The sequence below is a fragment of the Plectropomus leopardus genome, chromosome 6, assembly GCF_008729295.1.
Source record: "Plectropomus leopardus isolate mb chromosome 6, YSFRI_Pleo_2.0, whole genome shotgun sequence".
Classification (NCBI taxonomy): domain Eukaryota; kingdom Metazoa; phylum Chordata; class Actinopteri; order Perciformes; family Serranidae; genus Plectropomus; species Plectropomus leopardus.
In genome coordinates, this window is record NC_056468.1 from 35,223,550 (window position 1) to 35,242,740 (window position 19,191).

Genomic DNA, 19,191 nt, shown 5'->3' on the forward strand with positions numbered 1-19,191 from the left:
GTCAGTATTTTAAAGACCAATAAAGTTTTTTGTACCTATTCTCTGTAACTTTATTCCAGGTTTCAGGACGATTTCCAGCAGTCTGCGCTGACGGTCGACCTCTTCTTGGTACTGGACGATAGTTTTATGAAAAACTCTGAATATTTCTTCCGCAGCAGCAGTTAGTCGCTCATTCACAAACTGTCTCAAACACTCAGCCGAAGACATTTTGGATTTATTTCGGGTGAAAGAACCACAATACCGTCTGTCAGGTAATGACACATGTTCACACAGCGACTCGCACCTGCATTGTTTACTTCCGCTGGATGTCACACTCTTTTAGTTCCGGCAGTGGGAATGAACTAACCTATCGTTCCGCTGTCACTTCCGGTTGCGCATCTTTGTCGTTTAATTTTACAGGAAAACTCGGCTATTGTCTGTCCGAAACATTGAACTTCCTGCCATCTTAAGTAGGGAGTGGTCATTTATCCACATCCAATCATCATCGGGTTATTTAAACAACAATGTGACCTCAATGAAAAAATATACATATAATCACAATAATCAATTATCCTTGTTCGAAACACACAATTGCAATGACAATAAATGACTACAGCAAAAAAGTTATACAGACACAGCCACATGTTTCTAAAAAAGGGCATCTACAAAGATTATCAAAGAAGATTTGTGTCATCAAAAACAGAAATATTTACACCAGGGGCTCAAAAACTGCAGTATCTGCGGTCTCCCCATCAGTCAGTTTTTCCGATTAAGAAACTCTAGACGCATCAGTGCCCTATGAGAGACTGGGACTGGAAATTAGAAAGACACCGGCGGAGAATGAGAGCGGAGTGGACATTTGGAGACTAATTTTTCCTTTCAGGCAAATAATGAGAAAACACACGTTTTTTTTCCAAGATGCTGTCTATACAGAAAAACAAATAGCCTAAATGAAATTCTCGCTCTTTTTTGTTTTTTAGTTCTCTGGGCAGAATTGAATAATTCTCTATTTATTTCAAAACTTGATTTAAAAAAAAAAAAAAATACAGTTGGCAACATCAATCCAAAACATTTTGGTGCACATTAAAAAAGTGACAAATACTTTCTATGTCAAGTCTACAAAAAAAGAAAATACACACTTTATAATCAATATTCAGCTTGCAGATTTCCAACACAACCTTTACTGGAATAATCTTTGAGATATTTTGAGTGACCCTTCTTTAAAGTTACTTATACCGTTCACATCCGGAAACATGTAGCGCTCAGGAGACGGGGAGTTGTTTCTCGTCGGACTGTAATTCATGTAACCTCATCCGGCGCTTCAAATCTCGTTAGCCCGGCGCTGTCAGTCTTTTAGTTTTGGTTTTGTTTATTCATCTTTTCTGTCGCGATGCCTGCCGAAAATCTAAGATGGGAAACTTTAGAGGCCTTAAAAAATTCACCGAAGGGAAAAATCGCGTACGACCCGTTTTGGTCGGAAAGAGGCGAGGTGAGTTTACGCAAAGTTAGCCGACATCAAGCTAACGAGCTAACGGCTAGTTAGCGTTAGCCGAGCCAAAATGTCTCCGCATATTTAACTTCATAACTCAGGAATTTATTAACATTTTAGGGACTTTTCAGGCTTTTTACACACCTTTCATTGTTATTTTTTAAATTAGAATCGCTGCGTTCATGCATATCGTAAACATTTTGTGTATTTTTTGTTTATTCTGAATTTTCAGCTCAGCTCGGACGATAAATCTAAAATACGCCGGAAACTAAATTTTTACGTTCAAATTGAAAAATAATCTACCTAGCATGTTGTATTGTAAAATATAAAAATATATATATATATATATATATATATATTTAACCTTTTTTCTATCAATAAAATAATTGAATCTTGACATAAAATTCGGAAAAGTTAATAAATAATTGATATTTATGATTAGGACTAATATCGGTTAAAAATTGACGTAAAAAAGTAAAGTAGAAAAATATTAATGTGTAATATTTTTTAGAGTCTGATGTTCATTTTTTCCAGGTTTCCAAGGATTTAAAAAAAAGTTTTTATTTCCATCTTTGCTGAGCAACAGTTTTGTGTGACAGGAATTCAAACGCCTGTCCCTGTTGAGTCCAGTGATTTAAGGAAATAAAATTAATTGAAGTTTTACAGTAATCTTGAGATGTAATGTGTTGTTGTTCTTGCAGCATATTTTGGCAGGATGCAAAGAGGCCCTCAGCCTCTCCTCGCACTCTGGGGTCGTGCTGGAGCGTCTCAGCTCCCTGCCGCTGCAGAACTTCGGCCTTCTGGGCTCCGGCTCCGGCTCCGGCTCCGGGGACTCCAGCCCCGGCCTCTCTGAGGAGATCTCAGCCTCTGGCTCTGTGACGGGATCAATCCCCGATCTCAACGCCAGACCCGCCGCGCTCTCTGCAGCCCCTTTAAAGACCGAGCGTGAGCAGGTAAGTCTGCCATCCTCCACACGCGCTGATCTCCCTCACATAAAAAACATCTGCGCTGTTTTCTGAAGCATTTAAGGAGGGTTTGTAATCACTTTGGTGTGATATGTCAAAGTTTTTTGGAGTGTAGTGGTGTTTTGGTGTTATCAAATATGGTGAATATTTCTGTATTTGAAACAAGTTGAAAGCAAAATGTTTTCTTGTCGGGTCGACTGATGCAGGTTTTTCAGGGACAATATCGATTATTAGTAGTTAATGAGACCGATAACTGATATTTGGAACTGATATGTGTTTACAGTCAGACTGAAAATCTTTCTGTCAGTATTTAGAAATTGGTATATAACAAACTCTAACACAAAACTTTGTTTAATTGCCTTTAGTACATTTTTAATAAAAACTGAAAAGTTCATTGCAAGTTCCCAGTGACTTTTTGTTTTTTATAAAGTGAAGTGAAAATTTTTAAAAAGGTGAATAAATAGAAGTAGCTCCCTGAGGTTTTTTAAAGTAAAAGTGACACTTTCTTTGCACATTTTAATTTATTAATTTTACCGGCAATCATTAAGATAAAATTCTGATTCAGATAATCGGCAAAATACCAAATATCAGCCCCAATAATCATCCAGGCCGATAATCTGTTGACTCCTATTATCTTGCACTAAATTTGTTCCAGAAAGTTATCAAAATCAGGTTAAATCATTTTCCAAGGACAGGCAATCCTCAGAGTTTTTCCTAAAGAATTTGTCATGTTTGATTTGCAGTAAAAATTTCTTAAATTTAATTCCATTTACAAGATCGTAAAAGCTCTAATATTGACTCTCAAAAGCTGCAGGTTTTTTTTGAGGAGACATTAAACTTTTCTGTGAGGCTTTTCGTTCTTCTTTGTTCCCTGTAAGATGAGAACAGTTACACACTTTGTTTTTCTTTCTGCGACTGAGTTCAACACTTAATCCGTCCGTCTGTCTGAATTTCTGACTCTTTTCTCAACGCGCTGCAGGCTGTTAGTGACGAGGCGAAGGATGAAGATCCAGAGGCAGATGTCAGCGAAGTTTCCAGTCCTGCATCTCTACCTGCCATTTCCCTGCTGTCGCCCAAAGCCATGGAGACGGCGGGCCGCATTCTCAAATTTGAGGAGCAACAGCGAGAAAAAGCAAAGGTCAGACACGACGATTCTTATTATCCCACCAAAAGTCCCGTAAAGCAAACTTTAATGACTGTGTGCCAAGAAAATGGTCAAATGTTTTATGTTAAATAGAGAAGGTGTGTTTTGATTAAAGACAGAAGCATAAATATGCAAAGTTTTTATAAGTAGTATGTTCGTTTTTGGACAGACCATCATCTTGATTTTTTTTTTTTTAATTTTGATTAGTGATTAAAAGCAAATATACCAAACATTTTATTATTACACGTTTTTATTTTTCTGTGTTATATTAATGTAAATTTCTAAGCTTTCTCTTTTGGACTTTTGGTCACAAAAACTTTGTTTAAAGACATCTGAGAAAATGATTGATAAAAGTTATGGACATGTTAATTGATAATGAAGGTGATTAGTCGCAGCCCAAAATTTCTCCAGGAATTTATTTTTTGAAAAAGAACGTTCACACCTTTGTATTTAATTTTTATTGTGTACTATTTATTTTCGGAGCTGTAACTTGTAGTTTTTTATGCATATTTTCTTCCATTTTTGCTTTTTATCTTATTTATGATTTTTTTCAGAAAGAAAATGTTAACCTGCTTATAGGAGAAATATTTTATATGAGCTTTCATGTTTTAATTAATTGAATCATATATAATGTTGGACACAAATTTACGCTAAACTTCTTTGATACAGTCCTCAACAGTTTTTAATCATAAGTCAAAGTTTGGGATCATTTTTATTCCTAAATCTGTGGACTCAGATGGCGCTCAGACTGCGGCAGGAGACGCAGGAGAAGCTGGTGGCGGCGGTGGCGAGCTCCGAGTCGGAGCAGCTGAAACGCTTCGAGGAGTTCATGGAGCTGAAGCAGAGGCAGGAGTTCCAGAGCATGAGGGACATGATGGACAGAGGGTAAGACCGTTTGACATCTGTAGTTTATTTCTTCTGCCCTAAATCTGCTGATGAGTTTATAGACTGGGAGCGTTTCCCGCTTCGGTTCAGTTTCTTCTCACACGGTAAAAAAGTTCAGTTTAGCCGGAAGAAAAGCTCAGGTGTGAAAGCTGCTGGCAAAGTGTTGTTTCTAAAATGCTCCTTCACAGCTGGTCTGGTTTTCCTTTTTCTGTAGAACCAAAGAGAGCATCGGGCGTCAGGAGAAGATGAAGGAGGAGCAGCGACACAGAATGAAGGTAAGATCATCAGATCGTTGATTTCATGTCTGGAAGCTGCGTCAGTGTGCAGCATTTATCAAACATCTCAGAGTAGGAAAATCTATCCTGAATGGATAAAAAAATCAGAGATGTCAAAGGATTTTATATAAACCTAAATAACTTCAGAAATGATACTTCTCTGCGGTTATAGGAGACATTTCAGAATTACTGATGCAGCTCATTAAAATAAACAGTTTTGACAAAAATGAAATATTTATTAATGACCTGATGCCTCCCAAACTTGAAATGCACCATTGAAACAGGGATTATTTGAGTTTGTCACAACAAACAATTTTAGCGAGAAGAAATCACGGCGACTTGTTTGTTTCTGCCTCTGAGCAGCGAGATTTGTGGGAAACGTTCTCGTCGTAGTTTCACTTGTTTCACTAAGTGATTCAGAGACGCTTCGTGAATAAACGTCCTGACTGTTTCCTGATGATGTGCCTCACCTGAATATTCAGCTTCTGTTAGCAGCCCTGCATGTTTTGTGCGATATAAACACATCTTCTGTCCTCGGCGTCAGATCCTCAACCTGCGTCTGAGGGAGGCGGAGCAGCAGCGGCTGCGGGAGGCGGAGCTGGAGCGGCAGCGGCAGGCGGAGGGCAGGGAGCGACTGCGTAACCTCAACACCATCCAGGAGGAAATTCTGCAGCTCAACCAGCTGCTGGAGCCGTCCACCAAAACCGACCTCCCGTCGGCCAGCCTCAGCTCCTACAGCACCCGCGGGAACCAGCTGTGCTCGCAGCTGTCAGAGGTGGTGCGGAAGACGGCGGAGGTCAGTTTGACTCCTGATTTTTAACGTTGATTTTTGGGATGTGGCTCCTTGAAACACTGATGGGGAGAAAAGTCTGAAAAGAGGTGGAGAATCTTTGATTGTCTTTGTCTCTCAGGGAGACTTCCCCAGCGTGGAGGACATGACCGTGGCCGAGCGCGCCCTCCACGAGATGAGGGCGCTGATCCGGCTGATGCAGGAGGAGGTCGCCAAGGCTCAAGAGAAGAAGAAGAAGGAGCAGGAGGAGGAGGAGCAGCACAGGAAGCAGGCGGAGCTGCAGGCGCAGCAGGAAGCGCAGAAAAAGGCGGCGGAGTCGGCGAAAGAGAAGGCGAAGAGGAAAGGTGAGAGAGTCGGGTTCAGTATAACGTGGCGATCACGTCACCTGTAGTCCTCTGATCCAGTGATCCAGATAGTGTTTGCTGTTTCGAGCAGCTTTTATGAAACAGTTTTCAAAGAATGAGACTTTAAATCCTCAAAGTTCAGCAGACGCGACTGCAGACATTTGAATCAAGGTTCTCTCTCGCTGATAGTTTTTGATCTCTGTAACAAATTGATTGATCCGTTTTTATCTGGGCCTGATTCGGGACCGAGCTGCGGGCGCTGAGAAAAGCACTCCAGGCGTTCCTCTCCACGGCAACAATTTCCCGCTCCTCCTGAGGGATCCAGAGGCGTTCAGAGGCTAGATTATTTCGTTGGGGTTTTGACATTCACAAAAAATGATCCACTGATTTATAGACGTCTCTTTCCGAATGTAAGTCAATGGAAAAAGTCTTTCTGGTCCCGTGGTCCTCACCTCACGGACCCGGACGGTGTTAATCCACTTTTGGCCACTATGGAAAATTTGCATCAGAGCCTGGTGCACTACCTGGGGGCTTTAGATAAACGACTAAATCCAGAGCTTTGTCTTCTGGCTCAGCTCCTTCTTCAGCGTGACGGTACAGTGCAGCGCCGCATCACTGCTGACGCCGCACCAAACCGCCCGTCTCATCTCCCCTCGCTCATGAACAACACCCCGAGATACTTGAACTCCTTCGCTTGGGAAGCAACTCTCTCTTCAAACCCAGAGAGGGAAATCCACCGTCTTCTGGCAGAGAGTCAGGACCTCCGACTCTCATCCCGAACGCTTCACACTCGGCTGCGAACAGCCCCAGTGCATGCTGGATATCACGGTGTGATGAAGCCAGCATCATCTGCAAAGAGATGCAGCTCTGAGCTTCCCAAACTGAACCGCTTCCTCCCCCTGACTGCACCGTGAGAAACATGTCTCAGTTTGGTTTTTCATGCAGATCCTTAAAGAGTCTTAAAAGGCATTACATTTATTCATCTAAAAATAAGGCCTTAACTTTTTATGTTGATATCACAGTACATTTGGGTAAAATTGTCCCTAACAGTGAGTAATTTATGTCACTTCATGTTTTTTTACCTGCAGTTTTGTGTTATTGTAATATTGGAACATTTCACTGCACAACGAGTACTTTCATTCTGTAAATATAGGTTCACTGCACACTTTTACTTTAGTTTTTTTTGTGTCATTCAAATTTTTTAATTCATTTTGGCGTTCAAAACGTAAGGACTCTTTATGCACTCTTTACTTTAGGCACAAATATAAATTACAAAAAAATAAACGGCTCCACAGTTAGACAGAAGAAACAACAAGAATAAAACAAAAGTTAAGTTAAACCAGAAAAAAACTGAAAATAAAACAAAACAAGACAAAAAAAGACAACATCTGTCTTAACATGCAGCGACAGAATTTGAGGTTTTTACTGCAGGACTTTAACTCGTAGTGGAGTATTTTCACAGTTTTGTATTCATACTTTTACTTCAGTAAAGGATGTGAATACTTGTTTTACCGCTGATGATTACTGTCCTCCATCAGGGCTGCAGAACAGCGCCGAGGACAGCACGCTGAAATGGTACAAGGACCTGCAGGAGCTGGCTGCTCAGTGCGCTCAGTCCATCGAACACCTCAACACCCCGAAAGACGCCCAGGTCAGTTTACGTTTCAGTAATAATAATAACAATAATCTTCTTATTTATAGAGCACCTTTCATACGATCTGCAGCTCAAATCTTTACAAATTAAAATCGAAAAGACAATTAAAACAACACGATACAAATTCATATTTACAGCTTGTACTAGTAGTGAAGTTATTTATTGGAGTGTGTTTTTACTAAAATGTGGATTCAGAGGTAAAAGAACGTTCCCTAATAAAAAACAAGCAAACAAGAAGATTAATCTGACCAGATACTTGATTACTTCACAGTCTTTGATACTCTGTTATGGACACATTTTGGTCGGTACCGAAAAGTTATTGCGTTTTAAATTGAAAAAATGATATAAAGAGCTGCTGTGGCGAGAAAAATAAAGTGCAGTAATTGATGTTAAACTTGTGAGTTTGCACAAATGGTGATTTTTTTCCTTAAAGACAAAGAAGCTGAAGCTGGAGCTCCAGAAAGCTGCCACCATCCCCGTCAGTCAAATCTCCAGCAACTCCGGGTCGCAGCTCCGAGAAATCTTTGACAAGATTGACAAGCTGCTGTCGGGACGCGCGGTGATGTCCGGGGGCAGGTCTGTCTCCACCTCCCAGCATCCTCAGGCCCTCGAATTTGTCAGCTACAAACTGGCGGAGAAGTTTGTGGTAAGTCTGTTTGGTATATTTGATATTTTTTGTCTCTTCCAAACAAAGAGGAAAAATGTGTGATGCAACACCAAAATCCGGTCATTCAAAACAACTCGTTGCAGCTGCAAGGTGACAGCGGATTTTTTTCTTTTACAAAAACTACTATTATATGGTCCAATATTCACTTGCATTTGTCTCAAGTCCTGAAAAAAAGTCTTCAAGACCTCAAAATTCTTGAAATCTGAAATGAATCTTCACATTGTAAAAATGTGTCAGTTAAGATGTGAATTGGCAGATAATTCATCAACAACGGTGTTGATAAATAGTGACTTACGAGGATAAAGAGGTGGACCACTGTCTGGTTCCTCCTATTTCAGATATTAAGATTTGATGCTTTTTCAATATTTGATATCACTGTAAGTGAAATATTTAGAGTTTTGGGCTGTTGAATAAAAAAAACAACTAGTTTTTTTTCTGTTCAGACTCTCTCTGGCTTAAAAAAAAACAAAAACAAGCCGAATTATTAACAATTATTTATTTATAGAATTCAGTCGACAATTTGCACAAATAAAACATAGTCCACAAAAAAGACAGCAAAACTTATTTGGGACTGTATTTTTCTCCCCTGCAGAAACAAGGAGAGGAGGAGGTGGCGTCTCACCACGAAGCCGCTTTCCCCATCGCCGTGGTGGCCTCCGGCATCTGGGAGCTTCACCCTCGAGTGGGCGATTTCATCCTCGCCCACCTGCACAAGAAATGTCCGTACGCGGTCCCGCATTACCCTCCGATGAAGGACGGCACACCTGTGGAGGAATATCAGAGGTCAGAGCGACAGAGAGATGTTGCTGCTCTCTCTGGTTTTTACTTTCCTTTTGTGTTGTTTAACCCTCGGGACGTATCGCTCTGCGCACTAAATGTGCATTGGTTTTTGTCATGATGTCACTATGGTTTTAGATTTAAAAAAAAAAAAAGATTTTTTTTTCAATATACTACATACAAGTAGATTTTTTTTATAACCACAGCCGAGGATATATCAGTGATTATTATTGATTTTAATACATTATTATTTTTTGCGCAGTGTAATATACTCAGCGACACCACTCTGCACACAAAATGTGCTTTTTTAAAATCAGGCTATAAAATATTAAACATTAATATAATTTTCTACTTTCATTGAGTTTAGTTTTTTAACTAACATCAATCCTCCATCATAAATACCAAATATTCAATAATATTTAGAATTGTTTTAATCCTTTAAATGCCTTTTTTTCGTGATGCCACTACATTTTTAGATGAAAAACCCCCCACAAAAAATTAATTATTCTCAATATACTACATACAAAGCAGATTTCTTAAAATGATCTCAGAAACACTGATTGTGACAGGTCACCTCATGGAAATAACATGTATTTTCTCCATATACCAAAATGGTAAAAAAAATGATGTCATCAGGTGGAAAAAAGTCAAAATGACAAAAGTCAAAAGCCCAGAATGACACGAAGAAATAATACAAGTCGTGTTTTTCTGCTTTGATGGCTGTGGGATCAAAAAATGAGCATTTTTTAAGTGTGAATGTAACTATTTAGTTTCCACAGAGTATTTTTAATTATTGTAGGAGCTGAGCTGAAATTCACTGATTAAAATACACAGTCTGGAAAAAATGTACGCCACATGCATGACCACAGACAAAATGATCAAAAAATGAAGAATGTAAAGGGTTAATTACAACTATTGTCTTCACTTCATCAGGATTCTGGGTTACCGTGTGGACGACGACGGGGTTGAAGGTCAGGACAGTTTTCTGAAGAGGATGTCCGGGATGATCCGCCTTTACGCCGCCGTCATCCAGCTGAGGTGGCCCTACGGCTCGAAGCAGGGGGTACGAAACGCCCCGCCTCCTCCTCAACACATCGTTAACGTCTGCATCTGTAAACTTTGATCCTCGCGTTGTGCTCGATGTGTTTCAGGCTGCCCCTCACGGTCTGAACCACGGCTGGCGTTGGTTGGCTCAGATGCTCAACATGGAGCCGCTGGCCGACATCACGGCAACGCTGCTGTTCGACTTTCTCGAGGTGAGTCTGAGCTGCTATTTAAACCTAAACGCTGCTGTTTGTGTACACACAGATCCCAACAGACAAAGAAATCACTCAGCTGAAATATTCAACACACACACAGTAAAATGTGCAGATTGAGGCCTCCCCTGTCGTACAGCGGGGTGAGAGGAGTATTTAAAAAGACCAGTTTCATTTGTTTCAAAGCATTACGTTTCTTCTGTGTCTTTTATTTTCACTATATTGGCTGAAATAGAAAAAAAACAGCATTTTATTACTTCTTGTATCCATGTTCATCTTAAAAGTGAGTTCTGAAACAGGTGAACTGTATGTGTGTCTGTGTGTGTTTCTGTTTGTAACGTCAGATGAGACAGATGATTGTAAAGATCAGAAAATGTTTATCGTTCATTCTTGAGCATAGACCGTATAAATAATGGATGTCGCCACCATCAAGTGACCTACTGGTTTGTTGACTGCTGTTTTTTGGCCTCCAGCTCGGCATTTTGGCTTTTCCCGTCCTTTTTCAGTATTTGCGTGAGAGGATGGAAATGTGGAGGAGCGAGAGGTGGATCAGCACAGCCTGACGCTGCAACAGCCCTGCTGTTAAAATGTGTAACTTTAAGCTTTAATAAAGAGCAAACAGGTGAAGCGTAGAAAGTTTACCCCCCTGCACAGATGTCATGAATGCTCAAATTAGCTTTAGAGACCAAAACTGTTTTTGTACCAGCCTGAAAAAACATGTTTATTTCTGCTGAAAAGTCAGAAGTTTATGGGGATTGACTCTGTTTTGGAGCCAGCTTCAAGTGGACATTAGAGGAACTGCAATTTTCAGGTTGCCGCCTGATCTTGGAGTTGGGTTTAGTGTGTGTGATTTTGGACAGTATAGGTCACTTTTTACAGAGGCCAGTTTTTTTTTCAGAGCTGCTTAGACAGACGATACTGGTTATTTTCACGGTCAGTGAAATTAGCAAAGGGTTAAACTCAAGCAGCAACTTCCATGGCTGAAATCTGAAGCGAGCAGTATGGTTAGCTTCACTTGTGGCTCCAAAAATCGAAGATGGCGACGGCCAAAATGTCAAACTTGAGGCTTCAAAACAACACAAAACACATGAGTGACGTGATGGTGGCTGCGTGATGTTGTTTTACGCGGGCTCCGGGGAAACACGGTCTAAAGCTGAGTGTTTGTGTTGTTGAGGTTTGTGGAAACGCTCTGATGAAGCAGTATCAGGGCCAGTTCTGGAAACTCATCCTGCTGCTTAAAGAGGAATACTTCCCCAGGTACACGCGCTCTCTGTGCACATTTAAAGCCTTTAGTCAGACATTTTTCCAGTCGCACGCGTTTCCTCTGTCTGACGTGTCGAATGTTGGCGTCTCCAGAATTGAAGCGGTGACCAGCAGCGGACAGATGGGCTCCGTCATCAGACTCAAGCAGTTTCTGGAGGTGCGTCACCTGCTGAACTCTCTTCAATCGCCCTTTTACTCAGTCACAAGTTTTCAATCAATTCTCAAAACTTTTTCTTAATTCTAGCACAACGTTTTATTTCCACATATCAAATCCATGTTCTTATTATTGTTTTTTTTAAATTTTATTTTATTGTGAAGATGTTTTATTGTAAGTTGCATTAACATCTACTTTTGTGCATGAGAAAATACTCTTCTGCACAGATAAATGCAGAAGTACTTAGTGAAAAAAAGGTTAATTATATGTATTACAGTGATACATCAACTTAAAAATGCGCCGCAAACCGCCAAGTTCTCCAAATGACTCGGCTAAATTTTTATTTTTTTCGACAAAGCGAGGTAGGAGTGGGTGAAAACTGTAATTGGTGAAGATTTAAGCTGTTAGAGCAGCTCTGTGACTCCTTTTTACTTTCATTTTACTTTTCTTTGTTCTTTTTTTGGCTTATCTTGAGGTAATTTTATTGAATCTTTTTTACTAATTTCTTGCTAATATTTGGTCCATTTCTTGTGAAGTTGCTCATCACTCTTTCAAAGAAATCAAGCCAGTTTTTTCAGGTTTCAAAGGGTTAATAACTTCAATAAAAACAAGGACAAGGAGGAGTAAATGAAATGTTTTCAATGATAGTAGCACTGGAGAAAGATTTACATTGAAAGTATGTTTTTGGTTTGTTTTTAATCTTAATCGTGTTTTTTTTGTTTACTGTGAATTAAATTGAAGGCGTCACTGCAGAACCGACAGATCCGTCCACCTAAAGGCCAGCTGAGCTCCGTGTTTTGGGGCTCCTGATGGACGCCGACGAACCGCCACCATGTTGGATGTTTCTGCGTGACGCCGTTTAGGACTGAGTGAGGCAGAGACGGACGGAGACGTGGTCCGATGCTGCGGACTGACAGAAAACTTCAGCTGGTGATCAGGTATGAAAAGCTGCTGCAGGAGGGAGACGGTTGTTCACGTCAGTTGACGTGAAGCTGCTTCTGCGGCTCGTGAACTTTGTGCCGTCTCCTGGACGTCTCGGACGATGGGACAGCGGACGCCACGCTCTACCACATTTTCTGGATGTTGAATAATCCAAATAAATTCAGCATGTTTGGGAGTTTTCAAACGTTAAAATAGGAAGCACTTTGACACCGTTTTCTGCCTCTCACAGCTTTAGAGAACTGCGTCATTTATGCGTTTGCACCAAAAGTCCAGGAAAAGAAGCCAGATTTGCTCTTTTTAAAAAGAAGACGTGCAGTAATTATGTTGACGTAAACGTTAATCTGAACCCTCCGAGTGTTTTTCAGTGTTTAACATCCTGATTTATATCCGTTTCACTGCTGTTGGAGAACCAACACAAAATGTTTTCACTACTGTTTGTTTTTATTTCAGCAGTCGCTCTTCAAATCAAAATTGTGTCGAGAATGATTTGAACATTTTTTAACGAGTCCACCGTGTGGACTAAAGCTTCGTGGTCTGATGAGCTGTTTAATAATTGTAGATGAAGTCATCCCAAAACATGTATAGACATGTATATATCTATTTAAAACTGCAAAGCTGCTGATGTGCGTCAGTCCATATTTTGCAAAACACTAGTTTTGATTGTCACTGAAACAGAAATCGGAGGATTTCTCGGCGCTTTAAAGTGAAACAGAAGTGAAAGTCATAGTGGCGGAGCAGAATGAATGTAACGCAGATTATTATTATTTTACAGGTGTGTTATCGGAAATATTGCAACAGTCGAAAGTTGTGCAGAAATGTCTCCATCTATAAACCGAATGTCTGAAATAAAACCTCATCAGCGTTTTACTGGATTTTTTTGTTTTGTTTTATCCTTCGTAAAAAGTGTCTATTTTCAAAGAGATTAACGAAATCAAAAATGAAATATATATCATGTCAATGATTCACATTATAATATAGTGTAATAATCCAGCACTTCTGAAATGAATCGTTTCTTTTTGTTCGTTTGTCTCCGTCCCCAAACATCATCCGGTTAATCCATGAATTATAATTGTTTGGTTTTTTATGCAGTTACGGTTACAGACTCATGTTTGGAGCATAATTAATTTGCCAAAAAAGACAAAACATCCATCCTGTTGCATTTTTCTCTTTTTCTGACATTTATAGACTTAGTAATACAATAAAATAATAATAATAATAATAAATAATTAAATTATTCCTTGAGCATAGGAACAAGTTAAAATCTTAATTTCAGTCTAATAGTGTTACATTAAATTAGATTCCTCAGTCAATATTTCGCACCAACAACTTGATATATTTTCAGCATATTTTAATTTTAAAACATTTAAACATTTTTATTGTAATTTTCTGTGTAAGATTTTTAACCTGCAGAACTAGTTTTCTTTATCTTTTCTCTTATCGAGTTCATCCTGACAGTTGTGCTCTAATTACTGAGGCAAAATCCACGTTTGTTTAAAAAGCTGTTTCTGATTTCTGTAAAAAAGAGTAAAAACAGAAATTTAAAAGAGTGCAGGAAAGATTTGAGTTGATGGCTTTATTAGTGAGGTTCCTTTTGTAGTTCTCCGATAACTTTTGTGTAAAAATACAATTAATGGAAAAACAAAATCGGTACACTACTGACAAAAAGCTGTGATCCTGCATGCATAAAAAAACCCCAATACAATTCCATGTTTGCTCTTTTATTTTTTTTACCTTTTTATAACTATGCACATCGAGTTGGTTGAACACAGTTAATTCAGAGATTGATCTGCAGTTTGCATATTAAGTACATTCAAAGCGGCAGCTCGCCAGTTTTTTCTTACATTTTATTAACAATCCGCAGAGCTCATCGAGTCCTCGCTGCCTGACTGATCGTGCACCAGTTACACACAGAAACAATCATCTGAAATAAATAAAAATAACCTGATCTGTAGAAAGTTTACACTGAAACTATTAAACCAAGACCAAAATCACTTTTTCTCCTAAAGAAGCTGCGATGAGCTGAAAGTTTTCAACTTTAAATCAACGTAACTTAAATGACAGCCGAGTAAATCTGAGTTAATTGGACCTAAACATTAACATTTTGGTTCCCTTAAAACTTAGTTTCCATTTGAGGTAAAGTACAAGTCACTATTTATCTTTCTTTTCAAAAGTTTTTTCTTACCGTCAGAGGAAGCTGAGTTAAACCGTCGATATTTACCAGAGAAAATGGGCCAAAAAAAAGAAATTAAAAAAGATTTGTACATTTACTTTTCATGAATGCGGTAAGCTTCTGTGTCCTTACAGGGGCCTGAAATCTGTGGTCGAGAACCACTGAAATTATTAAATATTTTTTTTAAAAAAGAAAAGAAAGAAACTAACAACAGTGTTGCATGTGAAAGGACAGCGTTTTCCCAAATTATTTTTAATCAGTTTTTTCACTGAAAAATATTTCTGTTAAGCCTTGAAATGTGTAACATCGTTTTCCAGACTTTTCCAGATCTGCTTGGAGACCCTGACACATTAGTGACGATATCTGTTATTTTCACCTCCACAACAACAAAAAGCAAAAATTCACAAAAAAGAAAAAAAAACAGAATTACTGCATCAAATATTTGCTGACTCATGTTTTGTTTGCATTGTGGAAATGTGACTTAACTGTATTTGATATTTGAATTGTTGCAGTTCCCACAGTTCACCAGTAGAGGTCAGTAAAACGCCCGATAACGAACGGCAGGTTTGACGGTTCCTCTACAGAAGCAGCAGCTCGTAAATGTTCAAATTATCAGGCGACAGTATTTTCATGAGTGAGATTTCTTTATCTACGTAAATATCTGCAGCTAACAGGTTTAAATTCATGTTTTTCTATCAGGAAATCAATCAGGACAGAAGGAACCGTTATCAAACCGTTTCCGCAGTAGAAGCAGGACTTCTCGCTCCCTGACGTCGCTCACCGTCCGTCTGCGTCGGTCGGTTAGCGTTCAGTCTTTTTGAGGCTGGAAGCGCTCGGTGTTCTGCGGTCTCCTCCCTTCACCTGTCCGCCCTCAGTCACGGCCCTCGTGGTTGAGCGACGCCCTCTCCATCCGTCTGTACCAGTGTTTGACTTTGGTGTTCGCCATCATGTCGTCGAACGCCTGCAGGCCCTCCATCACTCGGAGGACGCCAAACACCGCCTGCAGACGAGAAGATGGAGGAGTTGGTTTGAGAGACGTTCAGTCAAAACTCATCAGGATTTGTCCTCTGGGGACCGAGCGTCCATGACTCGGGGACACCTAGACATGCAGACTGAGATTTTTACAATCTTATAAGTTTATTGAGCTACACTCGGCCACTGGATCTTAATAAATTTGGTACGACGTCAAGTTTGATGTATGCAGGCTGCGTGATGACATCACCTGCCGAATCGCAAGCTACGACCAACATTCATCAACGTCAGTACGCAAGAGCAAAACGTCATCGCTGCGGGCCATCCGTCCGCCAACAAACTAAATCAAGCCCCCGCTACAGCGGCATTTATGTGTGTCAGAAAGAGTCTAAAAAGAGGAGAATGTGGACACGGTCGTCTCTGGGAAAAAGACGCCAACTCCGCGTGCCCGAGCCCCCAGAAAGTACGCAACGCTCTGATGCAAATTTAAAATAATGGAAAAAAGTCGGGAAAGAGACGTCTGAGAATCAGTTAATAATTTTTTGTGACTCATCTCAATATCTAGATTTAAACACATCGGTTCGATAACATTTGGAAAGTCTAAAAGAGCAGCAAGATTAAATTCTTTAGATCGCCGTTCAAGCTAGTGAGGCGCTAATCCAGAAGTTGGTCGCTCTGCTGGTGGAAGTTACCCGCTCGGGCGCACTCGGCTGCCGTGAGTCTGTAGTACACATGATCTATGGGCCAGTAGATCCGTACACCCGAAAAATACCTTTTTTTGGCTTCATGCACCAATGAGCGGCTCTCATAGGAATAAACGAGGCCCCGCCCGCAGGGCTGTATCCAGACTTCTATAATACATCTATGAGCACGCCACGCCTGATCAGTGCGTCACTTCATGCTGCATTTCTATCGGTTGGTCGGTAGACGTAGGATGTAACCACGGTCACTGAGTCAGAATTTCACCCCAGACTGTCTTTGATCGCGCTACCACGACAACGGCCATCCTTGAACCTCTCTCACTACGACGCAGTACCGCTGTTTTAGGGCCACGACCAAAGATGTCGCCACGTTTCTTTCACGATGGTCATCTTACCGCCCTGAAAACCTGCAGAGAGAGAGAGAGAGGTGTGTTTTCCTCACCAGGTCTGCCAGGTTGGGATGATCTCCACCCATGAACTTCCTCTTCTTGCCGATGGCGGCCACCCAGTCGTTGACGGCCTTGTAGAGATCCTGCCTGACGTCGTCTTGCAGGTTGTGTCTGTTGCGTCAAAAAAAAGACTGGAATTATCACCTGCAGTTGTATTCGTCCGTGCAGCCGTCAATCATCCACGTCTAAAAATGCTTCACGCACAGAAGAGTGTCATCGATTCGAACAAACGTCTCCACTTCTGTTCCTGAGATGACCAACGGCCAGAAAAGTGTTTTTATGATGTCACTGCTGACCTTTTTTGACTCGCAATTTCAATTTGTGCAGTTCGAGGGTTAATGGAAACCGGCCTATTTTATCCTGTTAGACATTTGTGTGGATTGTTGTCGTAATCATCGTTTGAATTCTTGAGTTTTGGCCAAAAACATGTTTTGTAAACACCAAAATCTAATCGTGTCAACCTTGAATCCGAGTGGATGTTTTAGACAAATCTTAGAAAACTCTCTTCAGGCCTTCTTCAGATATTGCGTTTTGCGTATATTGCGTTTTATATTGCGTTTATAAGAATGAGGCAGACTCTTTTACGCGATCTTTGACTGCCAAACTCTGATTAGTCCCTTGCTGAGCCCAAGTGGACGTTTGTGCCAAATTTGAAGAAATCGCCTCAAGACGTTGTTGAGATCTCACGTTCACGAGGATGGGACATCACTACTTCAACATCCAAAAGTAAAAACTATGAGTCCGAACATCCAGAAGCTGCAGCTGGAAATATTTCAGCGACACGAGACACAGAAGCAGCTCTTCGTGTGTGAACTCATTACTTCGTGTTTAACTCACCGACTTTTCAGCCTTTTGGAGATGACAAACATGGCCGCTGCACCGACATATTTGGCAAAGAAACCTTCGAAGGTACCAAACTTGCCCTCACGTACGATGTAGTCGAAGGAGGCCAGGGCCTCGCCGGTGGTGCGGTACACATTGGGAGATATAAGATGCACGAGCCAATCGTCGGCCCACTGACGCCACTTCATCTCCTCCCTGAAAGAAAACAATTTACATCGTAGGAGAAAAACGGACTTTCATGTCATTTATATCGTGAAACATTATTTCGCTGATGTGGACTAGGGGGTCGACCAATATTTGTTACTTCAGGGCCGATACTGATACCAGATATTAGAAGTTAATGGGACCAATAACCATATGCATTTACAATAAAAATGAAAAAACTTGTATCAAAATTAAAACTCGGTAATAAAACTTCAAAAATTCCAGCAAAAAACTTTGTTTAAAATGCCTATGCAAACATTTAACATCATATACGGCAAGCTCCCAGCAACTTTTTTTTATAAAGTTCAATGAAAATAAAAAATAAAAAATCTATAGGTTTTACAAAGTAAAAGTTCCTCCCATGTTGACACTTTTCTTTGCAATATTAAATTAATTAAATTGTCGATTGTTAAAGTAAAATGCCGATAAGGATAATCAGCAAAATGACGAATATCGGCCCAAATAATCTGCCAGGCCAATAATCTGTCGACCTCTAATGTGGACCAGACTGTTCGATCAGCAGAAAACTTGAGGACGGGAATCACTTTTTTAAAAGTTTAACAAACAGCCACTGACAGACAGCCTTTCAAAATAAGAGCCTGCTGATGGTTCCACGTTGTGTCGTCTATATTTGACAGTTTGTGTTTGAGCGGCGTTCTTACTTCTGCATCCCCTTCTCCGGGTACAACGCCGCGGCCTCGGCCTCGCTCAGCATCACCCAGTACTTGTTGTTGTACTCCGTCACCTCCTTCCCTCTGTCGTTCTTTGACTTCATCTCCGGGTAACAGCGAAGTATCTCAGACATGTTTTTCTCTCTGCGCGACAAAAAGGTTCATTAGTGCACCCCAATTACAGAAATATTCAGTTTTGTCTCTTTGGCCCTGACACACCAAGCCGACGGTTAGTTAGCTGATGCAGCTTTGGCTCTGATACAGCATCAAACATTTCTTTGACTAATTACTTTGATTATAAAATGTAAAAAAAAAAAAGTTGTGTAAGAGCATTTTTAGATGATGCAGATTTTTAAACATTTTTTGCTCTAAAAATTGTAGCAAATTTATTAGAAAAAAAGCCAAAATGTTTTCCTTGATAATTTGCAAAAAAAAAAGTTGCCCACAAATATTATTATTATTATTATTATTTTCAAAATGAAATGTCGCCACTTTAAGCCCAGATTTGCTTATGCTTTTTGTTTTTTCTAACAGAAACATTCGTCCCACGAATGTGTCAAATCCAACGATAATTTCTGTTTTTACATCTGGTTACGA

General features: G+C 40.2%; 2 protein-coding genes across 3 annotated transcripts; one reads left to right on the forward strand and one right to left on the reverse strand.

Annotated features, from left to right (window-relative positions):
- Positions 1–1,274: 1,274 nt before the first annotated feature.
- Positions 1,275–13,456, forward strand: gle1 (GLE1 RNA export mediator). Of its 2 annotated transcripts, XM_042488901.1 has the most exons (15): positions 1,275–1,468; positions 2,170–2,421; positions 3,413–3,571; positions 4,314–4,462; positions 4,677–4,737; positions 5,282–5,533; positions 5,649–5,871; positions 7,410–7,522; positions 7,959–8,171; positions 8,785–8,975; positions 9,903–10,032; positions 10,121–10,225; positions 11,400–11,482; positions 11,582–11,645; positions 12,384–13,456. In XM_042488901.1, the coding sequence occupies exons 1-15, from the start codon at positions 1,370–1,372 to the stop codon at positions 12,450–12,452; spliced, it is 2,163 nt and encodes a 720-aa protein (XP_042344835.1). In that variant the 5' UTR covers positions 1,275–1,369; the 3' UTR covers positions 12,453–13,456. The 2 variants fall into 2 exon arrangements, with proteins under 2 accessions (XP_042344835.1, XP_042344836.1); XM_042488902.1 differs by lacking the exons at positions 11,400–11,482; positions 11,582–11,645.
- Positions 13,457–14,142: 686 nt separating this feature from the next.
- On the reverse strand, positions 14,143–18,760 carry ptgesl (prostaglandin E synthase 2-like). The gene is made up of 4 exons (XM_042488327.1): positions 18,586–18,760; positions 17,714–17,914; positions 16,870–16,987; positions 14,143–15,754 (listed from the first exon to the last, which is right to left on the reverse strand). The coding sequence occupies exons 1-4, from the start codon at positions 18,726–18,728 to the stop codon at positions 15,626–15,628; spliced, it is 591 nt and encodes a 196-aa protein (XP_042344261.1). The 5' UTR covers positions 18,729–18,760; the 3' UTR covers positions 14,143–15,625.
- Between the last annotated feature and the right edge of the window lie 431 nt (positions 18,761–19,191).

Bases quoted from the DNA above. Each gene is read 5' to 3' on its own strand.
- gle1 (XM_042488901.1), top strand. From the start codon at position 1,370: ATGCCTGCCGAAAATCTAAGATGGGAAACTTTAGAGGCCTTAAAAAAT. The intron at 4,738-5,281 runs GTAAGATCATCA...CCTCGGCGTCAG, and splicing joins AGCAGCGACACAGAATGAAG to ATCCTCAACCTGCGTCTGAG. The intron at 8,976-9,902 runs GTCAGAGCGACA...TCACTTCATCAG, and splicing joins CCTGTGGAGGAATATCAGAG to GATTCTGGGTTACCGTGTGG.
- ptgesl (XM_042488327.1), bottom strand. From the start codon at position 18,728: ATGTCTGAGATACTTCGCTGTTACCCGGAGATGAAGTCAAAGAACGAC. The intron at 17,915-18,585 runs GTAAGAACGCCG...GTTTTCTTTCAG, and splicing joins CCGGAGAAGGGGATGCAGAA to GGAGGAGATGAAGTGGCGTC. The intron at 15,755-16,869 runs GTGAGGAAAACA...TCTCGTCTGCAG, and splicing joins ATCCCAACCTGGCAGACCTG to GCGGTGTTTGGCGTCCTCCG.